At 38.2% G+C, this 18512-nt stretch overlaps 1 protein-coding gene across 6 annotated transcripts in view; it reads right to left on the minus strand.

The window, feature by feature from the left end:
- Positions 1-18512, minus strand: part of PKHD1L1 (PKHD1 like 1) — a 148683-nt gene that overhangs the window by 11951 nt on the left and 118220 nt on the right. For 3 of the 6 annotated variants that reach the window (XM_045805776.2, XM_045805775.2, XM_087864670.1), the window contains exons 64-73: positions 17905-18053; positions 17704-17826; positions 17038-17149; positions 16841-16957; positions 13778-13943; positions 10820-11052; positions 10467-10634; positions 7613-7770; positions 4585-4720; positions 1456-1800 (exon numbers count right to left, since the gene is read on the minus strand). In XM_045805776.2, coding sequence (XP_045661732.2) covers positions 1456-1800; positions 4585-4720; positions 7613-7770; positions 10467-10634; positions 10820-11052; positions 13778-13943; positions 16841-16957; positions 17038-17149; positions 17704-17826; positions 17905-18053 — 1707 coding nt within the window. Of the gene's footprint in view, positions 1-1455; positions 1801-4584; positions 4721-7612; positions 7771-8482; positions 8570-10466; positions 10635-10819; positions 11053-13777; positions 13944-16840; positions 16958-17037; positions 17150-17703; positions 17827-17904; positions 18054-18512 lie in introns of those variants that run through there. The other 3 variants (XR_015725752.1, XR_006781065.2, XR_006781066.2) reach the window with 3 other exon arrangements.

Raw genomic sequence — 18512 nt, forward strand, 5'->3', positions numbered from 1 at the left:
TAGGCGCATCGGGTCAATCCTTCAAAGCAAACCCCCTGGGGTAATGAGTGATGACCCCTAAAGGCAGGAGGTGAGAACTTCACCCAGTACCCAGGCTGACATGAAAGAGAGCCCTGGGGGTTAAGGAAAAAGATGCTGGACAGAGATAAGGCAGATGCAGATTTTCTGAATCTGAAATTTATAGTTTGGAGGCTCTCTTTAAGAAAAAGAATGAGGTAAAGTCTTACTTCTGCGATTTGATAGTAACAATGATTGGGGTTGCATTATTAAATGGACCCTTCTCCCAGGTCCCTCCTATGACTTGTACAAGTGAAAGGCCTTGAAGCTTCAACTTCATTAGCTGGATGGTAATCTTCCTCTGACGGGGATCTAGGTCTCATTTTTTTTGGAGATGGGTGTGCCTAGTTGAGACTTGTGCTTGACTACCGGACACAATGGCATGGTTGGGAACGCATGCTGGGGATGGATGCCAAGAGGCCAAGAAAGTTCAGCTGCACCTCAAGACAAGCTTGAGTGTAGTGCAGAGCAGAGAAGATCTACCGGTAGCAGAGACTATGAAGACAAGAGGCAACGTGGGGGTCCGAAGACAGGAAAGCCCCCTTGGTATTCTGATACCAACTTAAGCGGGTGGAAAGGAAAAAATCTGAAGGGCTGAACCTACCCAAATGCCCAAACTGAGTCACTCTAAGGAAATAATATAAAGCAGCAAAGATACCTCTGGTGGGACAGGTGAGCTTATTTTTATCTCTGATACCTACAAAACGGGGATGTGGAGAGCGAGGGACAGAGGAAAGACAGCTGGTGATTGGCTCAGTCATAGGAATTAAAGATAGAACATATTCCTGCACGTTTGCATTTGTTAGGGTACATTTGTGACTTTACTACAGCTCAGAATCTCCAAAGGTTTACTCTTTTCCCTGGGAAAATATCCACAATCTTTTTAGCTCAGGAAGAAAAGAGCTGCTTTTTGTTTCCATGATTTAGCGCCCGCCTACCTCTCAATTTCACCTCCAGCAACTTGCCCTTCCTGGCTCCTGCCCCCACACACCGCTCAGACCTTCTCCAGTTCTTCCAATGCACCCCCTTCACCAACTGCTTCCTTAGACTTGAACGTTCTTATCTCCCTCTTTTCATGGACGCTTTTTATGCTTAATCTCACAGCTATAAAGTCAATTCCTTAGGTCACCTCTCAAATCTTCTATATTAGGTCAAATCCTTTTGTTACATTTACTAGTTGCTACAATAACAGAATAGAGGCTAAAGTGCCTTTGTAATTCCAAAATAGTTTGGGATTACAGGAGTAGAGTAGGGAAAAGGGTCTCCAGGCCCTTACAGCGTTCAGGATGTGGGGTTGACAGGACTTCCTGAGGCCAGGTTTACCAGGCTCCGATAGGGTTATTTGTGAATGTGGATCTGGTATTACATTCTTCCAACTCAAATGTCTACTCTTCATACCTGCAGTACCATTGCTTAAGAACTGAAGAGGAGGATCTCCAATCTCCAATTCCACTGTGAGTCCCGTGGATCTCTTCCTCCGTAGACTCCCCTCTTGTATTATTCTGCTGACACGGATTTTGTCACTTGGTATCTTTAGGAACAAGGCAAGATTTCTAACCAGATTATGAGAGCTATAGAAGTCATCTTCTGTTACAGCAGGTAATTGGAAAGAAACAAATATGACTGCAGTGGTGTGGATTTCAACAGGTATAGTTCCTTTAACCAAAAGGTAAAGCATCTGGTAGGTTCTATCAAAGTAGTTTTCACCAAGGACAGTGGAATTCAGGTTAGGAAGGAATTGTTCTATGAAGGGAAAAAAAAAAAAAAGCCAAAGCAGCACAGTTAAAAATATTTATGTTATCACAATTACCATGTAATATTTAATATTTGTTTAAATATAGGAAATTCTGAAAAAATTCAACATTATTTTTCCATAGGAAAGTATGCATATTAAAAACAAAAACACTTATAGAACTGACATGCAAAATTAAAATCAACCCTTTAAATAATGCCATTAATCATCATCATACATTACATTTATTTTAAAAACAATTAGCTACAGATACAGTATAATTGAGAAATAAAATCCAATTATGAACCCAGGAGCCCATATCGGTACTGGTAACACTATTTACATGTTCAGAATTTTAAAGCCTTTACCAAAGGCGTTTAGTAATTTTAAAAAGGCAATTTAACTTTAATAGCCTTCTAGTTTATGCAGTGCTATATATCAACTCTTAAGGAGCATTTAGAATTCAGTGTTTCTATTTTTACCAAGGACAGAAGTATGTAATACAAATGAAGTATACACTAAATATACTAAATATCAGAGGGATTTTATACCAATGAAACAGGTTTGCATTTCAGCCTGAAAAACCTTTGGTTAATACAAAACAAATTCTACTAGGGAATTGAGATTTTTATATATATAAAATGAATGAATATATATACGATTTTATGGCAGAGTATCAAAAATGTCTAAGAGCTAATAAATCCACTAACAACTCCTGAGCCCGGACAAAGCCCGAATCATGTAATAGTACCTGAATGGGACATGCAGCTTCTTACCACATTTCATAGTGAGGCTTACTAAGAAAAATAAATTAAAATTTTAGGAAGAAGAAGATACTTCTTATGAATGTGATAGACATTCATAGCAGTTGGTATTAAGAAGCCATTTCATTATTATCACGTATTTCTTTCATATCTACTAGCATAAGTTCTAGATGCAATTTGGCTTAAACAATCTGTGAATCTGAAGAATGTGCTTTTATATTATGAATTGAAGCTGCTCTCAAACTACATTTAGAGGGGCATGCACCATTTATCCTGGGTAACTTCCTCTTGTCTTCACAGTGATGGAAGGAAGCAGAGACATGCATAATAAAACATTTTGGGTAATCTAAAATAATATGTATAGATTCATAATACAGGAAGTTATTTTGCATCCTAAGTGCCAAAGCAAAATGTTCATTTAAGACCAATGTTGTATCAGAAAAAAATAATTATAAGAAGGTGGTAGTAATAGTGTTTTTCAGCCCTTCAATACTTATGTAACCAATTCCCTATATTAAATACTGTTTGTTGAGATAGTTTCTATTTCCCCCATTTGAATGATAAGAGTACTTGGTACCAAAAATATTGTTTTTAAAAAGAATTAAAATGTATGAAAATTAAGCTGTAAATATGGGTAGTTATTTGTATATAAAAAGTGATACCATGGACTCTCTTAGCTTACAAGGAGGCAATATGGCATAGTGGTCAAGTGCATGGCTTCTAGAGTTAGAATCTCTGGGTTCAAGTCTTTGTTCTGCCCTCACCATCTTTGATATTACCATGGATTGAATTGTGCTCCCCTCCCCCAGATTCATGGTTTAGAGCCCCAAACCCCAGTGTAAGGGTATTCAGAGATGAGGCCTTTGACAAGTAATTGGCCTTAGATGAGGGTGGGGACTTCACGATGGATTAATGCTCTCAAAAAGAGATACCGAGAGCCTGCTGTTGCTCTCTCTACCATGGGAAGTTACAGGGAGAAGGCAGCCATCTGCAAGTCAGGAAGAGAGCTTCACCAGAACCTGACCCTACTAGCACCCTGACCTCATACTTGCAGACTCCAGAACCGTGAGAAGATAAATTTCTCTTTTTAAGCCCCCCACTTCATGGTATGTTGTTATGGCAGCCAGAGCTAAGGCAGAGACTGTAGCAAATTAATTCACCCCCTTGTGTCTCAGTTTACTCATCTGTGCCTTGCTCTAGGGTTATTATTAGAATATAGTAACAATGAGTTATTATATTCGAATCACTTAGAACAGTGCCTGGCACACAGTAACATTTCTGGAAGCACTAGCTATTCAGACTATTAGTAGAAATAGGACTGGCTCCACAGACAGTAATGAATGCCCGTTATCCGTTCACACTCTCATGTCTAGCTGATGTTATGACCTACAGCACACACTTATGTAATTGTTAACCAAGATTATGGCACACATCTAACAATGATAAGAGCACATGTGGAATGGAATGTACTGGCCTTATTAGTACCCTGTAAAGAAAAGGACTTCAATGAGCAGATATAAATCCTGGTCCTGCAAATATTGGTAAGTGGGTAAGTTTAGCCTTTTCCATATATTTCATTTAAGTCCAGAGTTTATTATATTGACTCCATTATGTTCAGTTAATGTTATACTAGCTTTCTTGGCAATACTTCTGGTAACTGCCAATTAATTTTGGCTTTGACCTCCATGAAACAGAAGTAAAAAAATTCTAAGCAAATTTCTTCTGTAAATAGGAATAACTGAACTACATGTAGAACGTAAATGCTCTCAGGGGGAAAGGAATATGCATGATACACAAAAGCTTATATCTGCACGTGTGCAGGTGGATAAGAGTTCCATCAGGAATAATCTTTCAGGACACATATGTTATAAATGAACACATCTTAGAATTTGGTGGATCATGGTAACAATACCTTCTCTTGCATTTGTCAATGGCTAAGGAACTAAAAATATTAATAATGAAACATTACAAAGAATTTTATACATAACTAAGTATATATGTAATGTGTTCTTTATTTTTCTGAGTAAATACCTGTGTACAGATGTCTATTAAGTTCACAGTATTTCTGTTGAGGGTTCCATACTGTATTTTTGGGGCAAACCAACGCGTTGTTCACATAGACATCCAAACGCTGAAATGTGGGGAAAAAAATTCCTACCACCACAGCCTGTTAAAAATAAACAACATTTTTGTTTCTTAAAAGAACAATGAAACAGAATATTTAGAATTTGGCTCTGAAAAATGTCCTTCAACTATATATACCTCTGTAAAATAGTAAAACTAAGTTTTACGGACTGATGATAAGTACTGAGTTAAAATTTGTAAATGGTCTTACATTCAACCATTCATACAGATGTTATAACTTAACTCTTAATTGATGATTCTCAGTAGAAAAGTAAAATGTAAGAAAGAATTATTAAAGGAGTATCTCTAAAAGAAACATTTCCTTTAAAAGATAAAGTTCCAGTACAGGCTCTCAACTCCAGGGGCAGGGGGAAACAGAGAATTGAGCAGTGCTGAATAACGCAACGAATGAATCATCGAACTTTACATCAGAAACCAGGGACGTACTGTATGGTGACTAACACAATATAATAAAAAAAACATTAAAAAAAGAAAAAAAATAATGCAACCGCACAAAGTTAGCTAATGTTGAAAAAAATGCTTACCTCTGACACCAATTTGGTAGTAAGACTGATAAAAATGAGTCAAAATAACTATACTCTCTGATTCAATTTTGTTCATTTTCCATGTTTATATTCCTCACATCTCATGCTACCAGTATAATCATAAAGTAAGAGGACTAGCTTTTACAAGGGCAGAAAGAAATTAATAAGGAATCTAATAAGCTATATATAGTTTTGGAATCTTTTTTTGAGATTTCTTCAGAGGCTTAGAACAAAAACAGTCACATTACTTCGTAGTTATTTTTAAAATTAAAAATATTCTCTTCCATTCAAAAATTGAGGGCCTATCTAAACCAGGCCCTATTCTAGGAGCTGTCATAAGCCTCTGCTCTCTCTCTTCTTCTTCTTCTTTTTTTTTTTGATTATGTTATGTTAGTCACCATACAGTACATCATTAGTTTTTGATGTAGTGTTCCATGATTCATTGTTTGCATATAACACCCAGTGGTCCATGCAATATGTGCCCTCCTTAATACCCATCACCGGCATATCCCATCCCCCCACACCCCTCCCCTCTAAAACCCTCAGTTTGTTTCCTGGAGTCCATAGTCTTTCATGGTTCATTTCCCCCTCTCATTTCCCCCCCTTCATTTTTCCCTTCTTTCTCCTAATGATCTCCCTGCTATTCGTTATGTTCCACAAATAAGTGAAACCATATGATAATTGTCTTTCTCTGCTTGACTTATTTCACTTAGCATAATCTCTCCAGTTCCATCCATGTTGATGCAAATATTGGGTAATCATCCTTTCTGATGGCTAATATTCCATTGTATATATGGACCACAACTTCTTAATCCAGTCACCTGTTGAAGGGCATTTCGGCTCCTTCCACAGTTTGGCTATTGTGGACATTGCTGCTACGAACATTGGGGTGCATATGGACCTTCTTTTCACTACATCTGTATCTTTGGGGTAAATACCCAATAGTGCAATTGCTGGGTCGATCAAACATCAATGCCATTTTTCAAAGTGCTGGAACAAACAATCCTAAAATTCATGTGGAACCAGAAAAGACCCCGAATCGCCACAGAAATATTGAAAAAGAAAAACAAAGCTGGGAGCATGATGTTGAAGCTATATTACAAAGCTGTGATCACCAAGACAGCATGGTACTGGCACAAAAACAGACACATAGATCAATGGAACAGAATAGAGACTCCAGAAATGGGCCCTCAACTCTATGGTCAAGCCCCTGCTCTCTTTGAGCTTATATTCTACTGTGAGGAGAGAGACAAATAAATAGTAGCAATAATAAGTAAAATAGAAAGCATGTTAGAAGGTGGTAAGTCCTATGGAAAAAAGGAAAGGTAGATCAGAGTATGAATAATTGGGAGAGCCAACTGGGATGGGGTGTACAGGCTAGGCCTGTTGGAGGAATGGGGGGAGCCCGGGGGAGGGGGAGTTAGCCACCTAGGGCAGAATATTCCAGGCAGACTCAACATCTGGAACACGGGCCCAGGTGGTCTGGGGTGGTCTGGAACAGCAAGGAGCCCCATGTGGCTGGGGGAGTAGAAGTCAGAGAGCTAAGGATGCGAGGACTCTGGCTCTTGTACAAAGCCCAATGGGGAAAGTACTGCAGCGTTTGGGGCTCTCTGTGGCTACTGAGGTGAGAAGAGACAATAGAGCAGGCAGATGCAGAGCAGTGGGAGGACTTGGGAGTCAACTGCCTTAGTCCAGGGAAGAAATAATGTTGGCTCAAAGTTGGGGGTAGTGGTGACGGTGGTGAGAAGTGGTCAGATTCTGGATATTTTGAAGGGACATTCAACAGGATTTGCAGATGGACTGGATGAGGAATATGACCCAAAGACAGGAATCAAGAATGGGTCCAAGGTTTTATCTCCAGCAACTGAAAGGATGAGATTGAATCATCTGAGAAGGGGCGGGTATTTCTCTTTGCTACCATTCTCTCTGCTTCATCTTATCCACACGCTTTCTTCACATTCCTAATACTCTGGGACTTCCGAGCCTCACGATCTTGGGGAAAAAAAAATTCTCAATTATGAGACTATTGTTTAACCTTCATACTCTTTCCCCACTGACACAGTACGTATAAACTTAACTGTCCCAGCTGAATTCAGTTTATAGTAAAGATTTGACCAATTCTGGATGTGCACTACTGTTATATAAAAGATCAGGTTTGCTGCCAATCACACCAATCATAGGCCTCACTGTCACGATGGGGGAAAGGTGTTTGGTACGCATATATGTTCTCAGGCTGATGAAAACTTTCTGGACTAACAGTATTTTTAGTAGTACCCTGGTGATCCTTGTGACAATGTTCAAGAGAACAGGGAAGGAGATAAAGTCCATATAGAAATATATGTCAATAACCAACAACAATAACTGAAGAAATTATTTCTATCTTGTGTTACCTTTTTAGGGTCAACATTAAGCAACATCAGTCGAAGATTCTGAGGACTGGTGCCGGTGAAGTAAATTTCATAAGATTTGTTCAGAGCCACAATGCTATGAAACAGGGACAGTCTTCTCTGGCACGTGTATCCAGCACACCAGCCATGATCCTGGGGTCCTAAAGCCACATAAATGAAAGTTCATGTTCTGTATTATGAACATTATTTAGCACAAAGTCTGAAGAGTAATTGTATTAAAAATAAGTTGCAGTGGTCAAGTTCAGCGTTTACATCCATTATCCATCCACCCATCTATCCTTAGCTTAAAAAGAAGGCAGGGAAGGATCTCCTCCCTACTCCCCTTACTTTTACACTGTGTAGGGTAAAAAAGGTAAGTTAACGTGTTGAATTTGCACTGGAGGGTCCTTGAAGGGAACAGTGGGTTTATATGATTCTCCAATAATCATATTTAAGCCCAGGCCACATGATAAGAAAGAAAATGCCTGATCCTTTCTCCTCCTATCAAATGGGAATTTAGGTAAGGAGTCAACTTTCTCAGGCTCTTTAGTGAGAAATATGAGGTCACAGAGTTAATTTATTAAAAACAGAGCCTGTACTTGGAAATACGGACATTTGTATGGTTAAACCATGGATTCATTCATTCTTTCACTCACTCATTTCTTCATCAGTTAATTTGTAAATTCGACAAACTTTAAGTTTGCTTCTTATGAAGTCTTTAATCTTCCTCTATTGTTATTTTAATACATTTTGTTAAAGGCTGTGATTATAGGAACCATTGGAGGGTCAACCTCATTAATGAACTGAAGTAATCCGAGAAATAACACTCCAATAAACCCGTTAGAAAGCCAAAGACAGTAGATGCTTTTCTACCTGAATCCAGACATTTCCAGAACAGGCATAACATGACTCTTGTAGCAAACTTCTCTATTTCACTTCAGTTTTAAAGTGGCTGGGCTTCTAAAACATTGAGTGAGAGATGGAATAATAGATTTTCTTGATGTATTTATTCGTTAGCTTTGCTCAATTTCCTGGTTTACTTGGAATTCTTCTCAATATTTATAATCGAACTTCAATCACATTTTAAATCAATATAAACTTCTGAAGCTCAAGCAGAATACCGACCTTCTCTTCGCGCCCAAAATGTAAATTCTACTTTTAAATAAACCTTCTTTGTGAGCTTTGAACACAGAAAGCAATTTCTATGTATCAAATGAGAAATTCAGAAGAGCAAAAACCATATTTTAAAAATAAATGAGATTGGGGTGCCTGGGTGGCGCAGTCGTTAAGCGTCTGCCTCCGGCTCAGGGCGTGATCCCAGCGTTATGGGATCAAGCCCCACATCAGGCTCCTCCGCTATGAGCCTGCTTCTTCCTCTCCCACTCCCCCGCTTGTGTTCCCTCTCTCGCTGGCTGTCTCTATCTCTGTCAAATAAATAAATAAAATCTTTAAAAAATAAAAAAAATAAATGAGATTGAGTATTAAAATTTTAAAGGAAACTTTAGTGGTATTCAGTAACTTTTACCTTGGGAATTTCTTCCCAAATAATGTGGTTGCATCTTACGTTTCAGTGATACTTCCAACATTGTCATAATTTTTGCAATCCTGCTATCATTTACTTAAGACTGTTCTTTAAATTGACAGTCACCTTAAAAAATTTAAATTTATTTTTAAGAGACATGTCATTATCGTAAGTAGAAAGCTTATATAGCTTTTCAGAAAAGAAAAAAATGTAAAAATAAATAGAATAAAATCTTTCTCCAGCATATAAAACAGAGCAATTTGAAAATATCTCCATTATTCACACTGACTGGTCTAAAGTTTTTCCCCCAAGCTCTCTGCTTTGTAAGAGCTGAAAGGCAGCACGTGAAATGGGGTTGATTGCAAGCCAAAGAAACCAGGCAGACTGCATCATGCAGGCAACAGAATTGAGGAGAGACTGGAAATCACGTAACTTTGGGACACCCCTGATTAAGCTCATTCTATTTAACACATTTTTTTTTTTTGCATATCACTATTTCTTTAGGTGTTCTTTAATTCCCTGCTAACACATTTTAAAAAATGAATATTTTTGTGGGGTACTAGCTATTTTGTCGAATCTTGAAGATATTTTGATACTGTCAGAGCACAGAAATCTTTTTAACCCAGGTTACATGCCCCTTCAGCACTGGAAAGACTCTTAAGCCTTCTTAGGGACTACTCTTTGAGCCCCCCATACTATTTCAGGGTAATACAATAAGTCCCTGCCCTCTATTTTCTGCAGCTCTTAGAAGTTCACCTTATTTATTCAAAAAACCCTGGACTCCTAAGTTGATGTGACTTCTTATGGAGACCACTACCTTCCCTCTCTACTAGAGCCACCCTGACCAGAATGTAAGGAGCCTAAACATCCTGGTAAGATGTTCTTGACAGTCAAAGGAATCAGGAACGAAAATGAACAAACCAACCCCAAAACACACTGATTCAAGATTAAGTCTTAGAAGGATTCATGAAAATAAAAACGGAGTAGGCTGAAAATACCTTCTCAAGTATTCCAAATAACACATTATCTGCATTTTAGTTTATGTAAGGCAAATTGTCTTTTTGGAGACACTTGGGCCAATTTTTCCTTAAAATATTTATACCACCTTATTAATACAGGCATGAAGCTCAGTCGAGGAATAACTTTCCGCTTCTTCTTCTAATAGTCAATTTGGAGTAACTATCCTGGCTTTCTAATATGGGAATCTACTGATGTGTCAAACAGTCCTGATGTCTGCTAGTTTAATGTGATAAGTAATTAATGAGACGTCTCCATGCATGTAATAAATAGTGAATGCTTCGAATAACTACTAGTTTGTTTACACTGAACACCCACCATTAATGAGATCAACATAACCATTGCTCACTACAGCCACTGGTGAGAGTCTTCGAGTTTCTGTGTCCGAATCTAGACTTTCAATAGCCATCATGGCATATTCCATCCCAAAGCACCGGTAGCTCTGCCATTGTGGAATGTATTTACAGGTTGAATCTCTAATAATTCCTAGAAACAAGTATACACATTTTAGTGAGGAAAAGCAATCTCTGCAAAAACACCCATGTACTTTTTCTTTTCTGTAAGAATAGTAAGTAGAAAACATGTTATTGGTTGATTACCCCAATTACTAAAAATAAAAAATAGATGTTGCTTCACAAACTTGAGGACTAACAGAAGAATATCCAACGAACCTTTGTGAGGGGCTTTCTCAGTGACAGGAATTCTACTTCCATTTGGGAATGTGAGCATCACCTTAGGAATCCTGTAGTCTCCAATTCCAAATTGACTATTTCCATTCCATTCATATTCTGCTTGAGGTATCACCGAACCAGAATTTCCCAGAAAGGAGCCATCCATATCTCTAAGAAAAGATTTCCTTTTGGCATCACAGACCATGTCTACACAATCAGCTGGATTCACCTTACTGTGGAAAAGAGGCAAAATACATGTATATTTATATTTAGTGTCCTTCCCCTGTTTCTAGAGAGCATTTCAGTGGAGTGTTTGATAAGAGAGTATCCAAAGTTTTTTTGATTGAATCTTATCATTTCAGAAAGGATTCAAAATGGGAACAGTCGCCTATGTAATTAGTATTGTAATAAGGTCCGATTTTCCATTTTGTTGGTTTGATATGTTATTATTATTAATTCATTAACATTTCAAAAGGATGAGTTATACCCGTGAGATATAAAATTAGAATTCCATTTTGTTAGTCCATATTTTTTAAATGATAGATTTCAACCTCGTGCATTGCTTACCGTGTACTAGCACTGCCCCATTGAGCAGGCGAACAGTCTGCTGTGCAGGACATACAAAATCCCTGTGTTGGAAGTCTCTCCCTTCTTTTCTCCACGGGTCTTTAAAATTTATAGAAGTATTGTATGCTTACTATAAAATAATCTAAATACTTAAAGTTCGGTCTTCCTATCTCAAGCTCTTAGGCCATCACCAATTGCAGATTAATATATAATATTATATAGACTTTTGTTTATGTATATATAAACAGATATACTTGGATTATGAGTGCTATGCTACATATTTTAGTAACCACTCTATAAATACCCAAACTGTAAGACATGAAATACTATATACTTATCATGTAGTTCAAGCATAGATAGCATTCTGCTTTCATCTTGAGCTACCTGCAGTGTTGATTGTTAACTGGTAATAATAACAAAATACATGCTAAATTTGCAATATACTGCACATTACATAGTATACATGGTATACAGTATAGTTAAACTATGTCATGATATATACTATGGGGAAATATAACTTATTCCAAAGTTATAACAACAAAATAATAGTGGAAAGCTCAGAACTGCTAGGTAGTGCTTAGCATCTCTTTCCCTTTCTGCTGTAAGAGAGACATGAAGGGGTAAGTTACCCCTGACTGTACAATAATAGTCTTGGAGATGACTTGAATAAATATTTCTGTAGCTTGTGGGTTCTTTGTGTTCGACTATGCGAAGATGCTATTGTGAGCAAGTCTGTAGGCAGAGTACCCAGTGGCACTTTTATGTTATGACTTAGGGCTCTGTCTTTACTTCATGTTGCAAAGACACAGAGTCTGAAATGTAGATTTTTGTTCAAGTGATTCATTGAAAGAGTTCTTTCAAAAAAGAAGGAGAGAAGCCACATAGGGTGAAGGAAAGAAAACGAGATTACTATGGTCTGTGGACCAGCTTCATTCTGATCCCAGGGGTACTTCTGGATCATTAATCGCACCCAGAATTGCTCCCACCTTGAGACAAGGGGGTTGGCTTTTTGTATTCCTGTATAAACTAGTCATTTTATGGACTGCAAGGAAGTGGTGTTAGGGAGGGTTTTAGCCTCCCAAGGCTATTCCTATTTGGCTAAGAGCAATTATCTGGAAAAGAGGGCAACTGTAGGTTATTATTGGCCAACATTTAGAGCATTGGGGGACTGGGTGAACAGCCTTGTAAAAAGGATCTGGGAAAACGCCAATAGCATCTTAACAAAAGCACAAAGCCAAAGACATTATATTTTAAAATGTGGTATTTTCTGGGGTGCCTGGGTGGCTCAGTCGATTAAGCATCCAATTCTTGATTTTGGCTCAGTTCATGATCTCAGGGCTGTACAATCGAGCCCCACATCGGGTTCTGCACTGGGCATGAAGCCTGCTTAAGATTCTCTCTCACCCCTTCCCTCAGCCCCTCCCTCCCTCCCATCTGCGTGCCCTTTCCCTCTCTCTCTCTCAAAAAAAAGTATTTTCTTTATGACCGAGGTATTAAAATTATATATTACATCTGAAAGATTCAATGATAACTAAACAGAAGCTAATAATATTCTAGTGACGAGAGGCTCTATTGAGCCAAAAAATACTACAGTTCAGTAATTACTAAATGAGGAGATGTGCAGTTGTCACCAAAACAAAATCAGATGAAGTCAAACTATTTATGAAACACTGCATTTGTCTGAAGAGGTGCCTATCTAACTAGACAGCATTATTCCTTGTCTTCTTCCTGTACTGAAAATGGTCAAAGATCTCTCACAAAAAATTTCTTTCCTCCAATCCTGCCTTGTAACTGAATTCCTGGTCTGCGTCTCTAAGAAAGTGTAGCAGGTACTGGCTATCTTCTTTTAAGATTTAGTGTCTAAGTGGCTCAGTTTCTAGAAATATTCTGACTCCAACTGACTTTTGTGATTGAAAAGTCATTGTTCTGAGTTTCTGCATATTCTCACAATGATTATAACGATTGACATGAAATTTCAAAGTGCATGTTGGGGTGAACGTGGTAAGATAATTTGGAAAGCTACAGGAAACAAAAGAGGTAAGGAGAAGGGAGGAAATGATAGAGATGTCTCTCATTCCTAATGACCATTAGTGGAGAGATACTAATGGACAACACACTTCTAACCTGGTCTCTATCTTTTATGATGGTATTACTTATGATGCATGGAAAAAACAGCCTGAGAAAATATCCTTATTAAAGCCTAGCTTCTTCAATTTAACTGAAAACACAGATGCATTAAATAGTCTTAATTTTCATGATACTGATTAAAATTTTATAGAAATTAATAGTTACTTTAATGTAGCAACTTTCTCAGATCTATGGCAGGGGAAAAAGACAATGGAAAGCTACAAATACAGGAAAGGAAAAAAACAGGGCTTTCATATATCATACCTTATATCAGGCCTATGTATGAATATTTTTGATTGTTCAGTAGTATCAACTAGCTGTATGTTCTTCACATGGATTGGATGCTGTAAATCTTCATTTAAAGGGTTAGTAATGAATATCACATTAGTTTCACCTGAACAAACGTTCTTAAATCCAACAAATGTTGAACCTAAAACATAAATAACAGAAAAATAATTATTTTCTATGGCAAAAGTGATAAAATCAGTTTCATTTCATGTACATTCCAGCAAATGCATCATATAACATGTAGCTCTCACCTTATGTGGTAGATAGTCCACCACTATTCATGTTAGATTGTTGCCTCCCTACATTAATACCATTGATAGTCTTCTCATGTTTTCTCTGAACTTAGTTATGGGATTTGCTTTGACCAACTGGACAAGAGCAACTGTGATATAAGCAGATCTGAAAAGTGCTTGCGTATTAGGGCTCACTCTCTTTTGGTGCTCTTGGGGACTTCTGTGATTTCCAGCCTGTGAATGAGCTTAGAAGACATATGGCCCAATCACCCCCTTACTCTAGCTAATGGCCAGCCCAACCATTGGCAAGCACCAACCACCAGACATGGAAGTGAGACTATCCTAGACTGACTAGCCCCTATTCGTCCTGTAAACTGATGGCAGCCTAAGGAATAATCCCAGCTGAGACCAACAGAAGAACTATCCAACTGAACAAAGCCCAAATTGTCAATCCACAGAATCATGAGCTAATAAATGATTGTTTGAAGACTCTAAATTTTGGAGGTATTTTGTTATGCGGCAAAGACTAATTGAAACATTGTTCTTTTGGCCTAATTGTATATAACGTGTGACCAGAAGATAAAATTGATTGAATTCAAACTTAATCTCCATTGTACTTAAAATCCAATAACTCAAAAAAAGAAAAAAAAGGTGACTCCAAAATTCTTACATCAGTTATGTACTACTACTGCCCTTCCTGATGGTATTTTTTCCTAAGATGACATTGTATATACATGAATATGAGCCTGCAGATGAGCATTAATAAAATACCACAGCAGCAAACACTGTCGTAACCTGTGCAGATCTGCTTTACTGGCCCAGTGCACTTGTCCTCAGCTCCTACAAGTATTGGCTGCTAACTACTCACAGCTGCCCCTTTCTCCGGAAAATTGCCCTTGACCAGTTGACAACTCCCTCTCCTAAGGGATCTGCGCTCCTTAACACCACCACCAAAGGGCTACTGTGCCTAACTGGCAACTGATACAGAAGGTCCCCTTACCTCGAGAGAGGGAACCTAAGAGGGTACTACACAGCTCCCTGAGGTATCAAAAAGGAGCTAGACTACAGCTGAGACCACATCCTTGCTTAGTTCTGCCCTATCCTACTTCCCTCACTCCCTTTCTTGTGAAAAAACACCTTTAATAAACCACTTGCACAAGAATCCCATCTCTGGCTTTACTTTTAGACCACCTGATGTTATGCTGTAACAGCGCAATTATGAAGACTTCACTCATGGTGAACTGGGATAACATCTAGATGGAAGGAAAAGCTCTGGCTTGATGGTAACTTTGGCATTTGAGTGGTACAGGGGAGATAGTGGTTACAAGGAAGCTAGAAGTAGGTGACTGTTGACCATCATTGATGCTTTGAAGAAGGAAACTTTGGGTGATCAGTCACAAATTCAAGGCAAACTCAGGATCTGATCACAAAACTAACACAGCCTTCATAGAAGGTTGAATTCTCAGCCCTGGCAAGTCTCTTACACCAAAGACAGGGCTCTAATAAAAAAGGAATGGAACCTTGATTTAGGATGGGAATATAGGGGAAGATGAACTTGAGCTTTGAAATCCCCTTGAATGTTCCAGATGTGTGTAAGTGGTCCACTTCTCCCTTATTAGAGGATAGCTCCCCCTCCCCATTTGTTGAAATCACGATGAGACCTCAAAAGAAAAGGCAAATCTTGCCTTTCTCGGGACCTGTCCTCATCTCCCCTTCTGGCAAACAGAGCAGTGAGTCTGGTCAAGTCTCAGGGTGGTCTGACTGAGGAAGTGCTAAGCCTGCTATGGGATGAGAGGTATTATACACCAAAGGAACTGCAGGAACTGAGTAACACGTACTGGCAGGAATCCGGAGTATATATATCTGAGAGTAAATTGTGATGGTGTTAGATCAAGAGGGAAAGAATATAAAGCTGGATAAGGGAGAGTGTCCCTATAGATGGGGGGTATTCTCCCATGCTCCTGTCATGGCTTTTCTAAGTTTGGGAAATACTATGTGCCACTTTAAATGAAGTAGAATGGTAAGAAGTGCCATGACAGACTATAGGAGAAGGGGTCAAAGTCTCTGAAAAATGGGCAATATTGGAATGAGTCTATAATATAATGCCCCCACCTGGGGATGGCCTTGAAAGAGATGGCGTGGGCAGATTCTACTATGGGATAAAAATCTGGGTTGTACTCAGGGTGATCCACTTTGTGTGAAGAAAGAAGTGGTCTGAGGTTAAGGATAAACATAAAAATGACTTAGCTAGTTCGTCAGGGGTCTGGAAGGAACAAGACTGGATGACTGGGTAAAATGAAGCCTGAGGGAAAAGCACGTGCATGGGTCTCTGGGAAGAAGCACAGAGGGCATGTTAATGATCACCAAAGAGTATCAACTATGGAAGAAGCACTAAAGAAATAAATGAACAGGATGATAGAGCCAATAGATGTTACTAAGCTTCTAGGTTATATGAGTTTAAATTTCTTCAATTGTAAAAAGAGATCATAATACATTACCGTACTTATATAAAAGGGCTTTTACAATTTATAGAAACGAACATTAAATCACTGTGCCAGTGTTTCTTCTGTTGTTTTAGAAGGAAAATTAAATGTCACTTCTTTAATATATACACATCTTGCCAGGGAACCATTCTTGAAATTGACTGATGTCTGATTTCTTGGCTTCTCACACTGAGCAGATTCATATACAAATTAATTTAAATCATTATCTTTTTTTACTAATAGTGAAACATTATTAGATATATTCTACATATTCTTTATAGAGGTTAATTGAGTAGATTTGTCAAGAGTATGTTTAAACTTGCCTGAGATATCCAAAAGGCCACTAATGGCGTTGTAACTCATGAGCCCTGCATGGGGTTTCCGAGGTGCCATGTTATGTGCTGAAGCAAAGGTAGGCCAGCAAATCCCACTTCTCCCACCTTTTATAAAAGAAAGAAAGTTAATAAGATTCAAATATGCACTCACATGAACACCAAAATTAAACTTCTAAAATTTTCACCTGATGGAGGTCTAGCACTCCGATGGGCAGCAGAAAGTTCAATATTGGGATCATCATTAGTTAGGACATCAGAGCAATTAAATCCAGGGCTACTTCCAACAATTAATGAGCTCTATTTAAAAAAATTCAGATAGTACAGCTTAAATAATAGCTTTTCCTAAAGGAAAATATAATAATGGATAATACTGAATTCTACCATAGCAAAACACAACCTTGAAGTTTGTGGAAGAGATCACTCATAAAACCAAGATGAAAAAGATGTGACTCTGTGCCCTGAGTGGAATGACAGTCAAACTGGGAAGGGGAAGACAGGTGGGTAAATTATTATATATAATGACACCTTAAGTTTCTGTGACAGAAATATGCCCAGGGAACAGCAGGAACAAAAAGAGGAGAGAGTGTCAATACTACCTAAGCTGGTTCAGGAAAGGTTTCATAGAGGGAATGAAAATTTCACTAACTGTGGCAAGATTAGCAGGTGGTACGCAAGAAGAGGTGAGGGGATCAGGGAGGTGAGGGAAGGACAGAGCACTTCCTGCCAGAAGACAATGAGAACAAAGGCAACGTGGTTTGTACTCACTGGGCTTAGAAGTCAAGGAGATCATTCTTATTCGAACTTCAATAATTTTACCCTTTCTCCTTATTGTGGCTGTATTGATTTCTTACCTTAATCTGCACTGTTTTACTGGAAATTTTGTGAGATACAGCGGCTGGCATGTAAATCATTGAAGAAATGGCCATCCCATTGTCAACCAGAGTCACATTGTAGATTCGCACACTCTCTGTGGTCTGTAAAACAACTTGTAGTTTACATTGTACAAAGTACAATCATAAAACAAGATAATCACCACCTGGGATCACATTTACCTGAAAATAAATTCCATAATCCCAGCATGTCCAAATGGTAAATCCCTGTATAAGAGAACATCCAGGAAGGCCATCTTGGTTCATATAAATACCATATAAACCTCCATGGGCTTCATTGTCAAACCACTTTTCCATGGGATTAGATTGATCTTGTAAGAAAATATGAAAACAGAGAATTAACATTACAAGTCATGTTCTAGAGCTTTAGAAGCAGTATCAGTTAAAGTTGAAATTTTTTAAATTAAATATATAATTCTTATGCAGATTTTAACATGCTAATTAAATATTGTTATGGCTTGGCCATTTATGGCTTACTCTACTCAGGATTTAATCTTATCTAATTGTCCCTTCACCATTAGAATGATCGTATACTCATTTGCAAAAGTTTGGTTTAGTTGTTAGCATATTTAACTTACTATATCTGATTAAACACAAATTTCATGAGAAAGTGCATGAAGTTTGGATTCAAAGAAGGCTAATCCTGAAACACAATGATACCACTTGCTGTTTATAAAATGCTTCCCCTGCACACATTTTTGTTGCTGGTTCCTTCCTGTCATCCATTTTCAAGTTAAGTGTCACCTCCTTACAAGGCCTTCTCTGACTAC

Source organism: Ursus americanus, chromosome 9, assembly GCF_024610735.1.
Source record: "Ursus americanus isolate L20-20 chromosome 9, mUrsAme1.1.p, whole genome shotgun sequence".
Classification (NCBI taxonomy): domain Eukaryota; kingdom Metazoa; phylum Chordata; class Mammalia; order Carnivora; family Ursidae; genus Ursus; species Ursus americanus.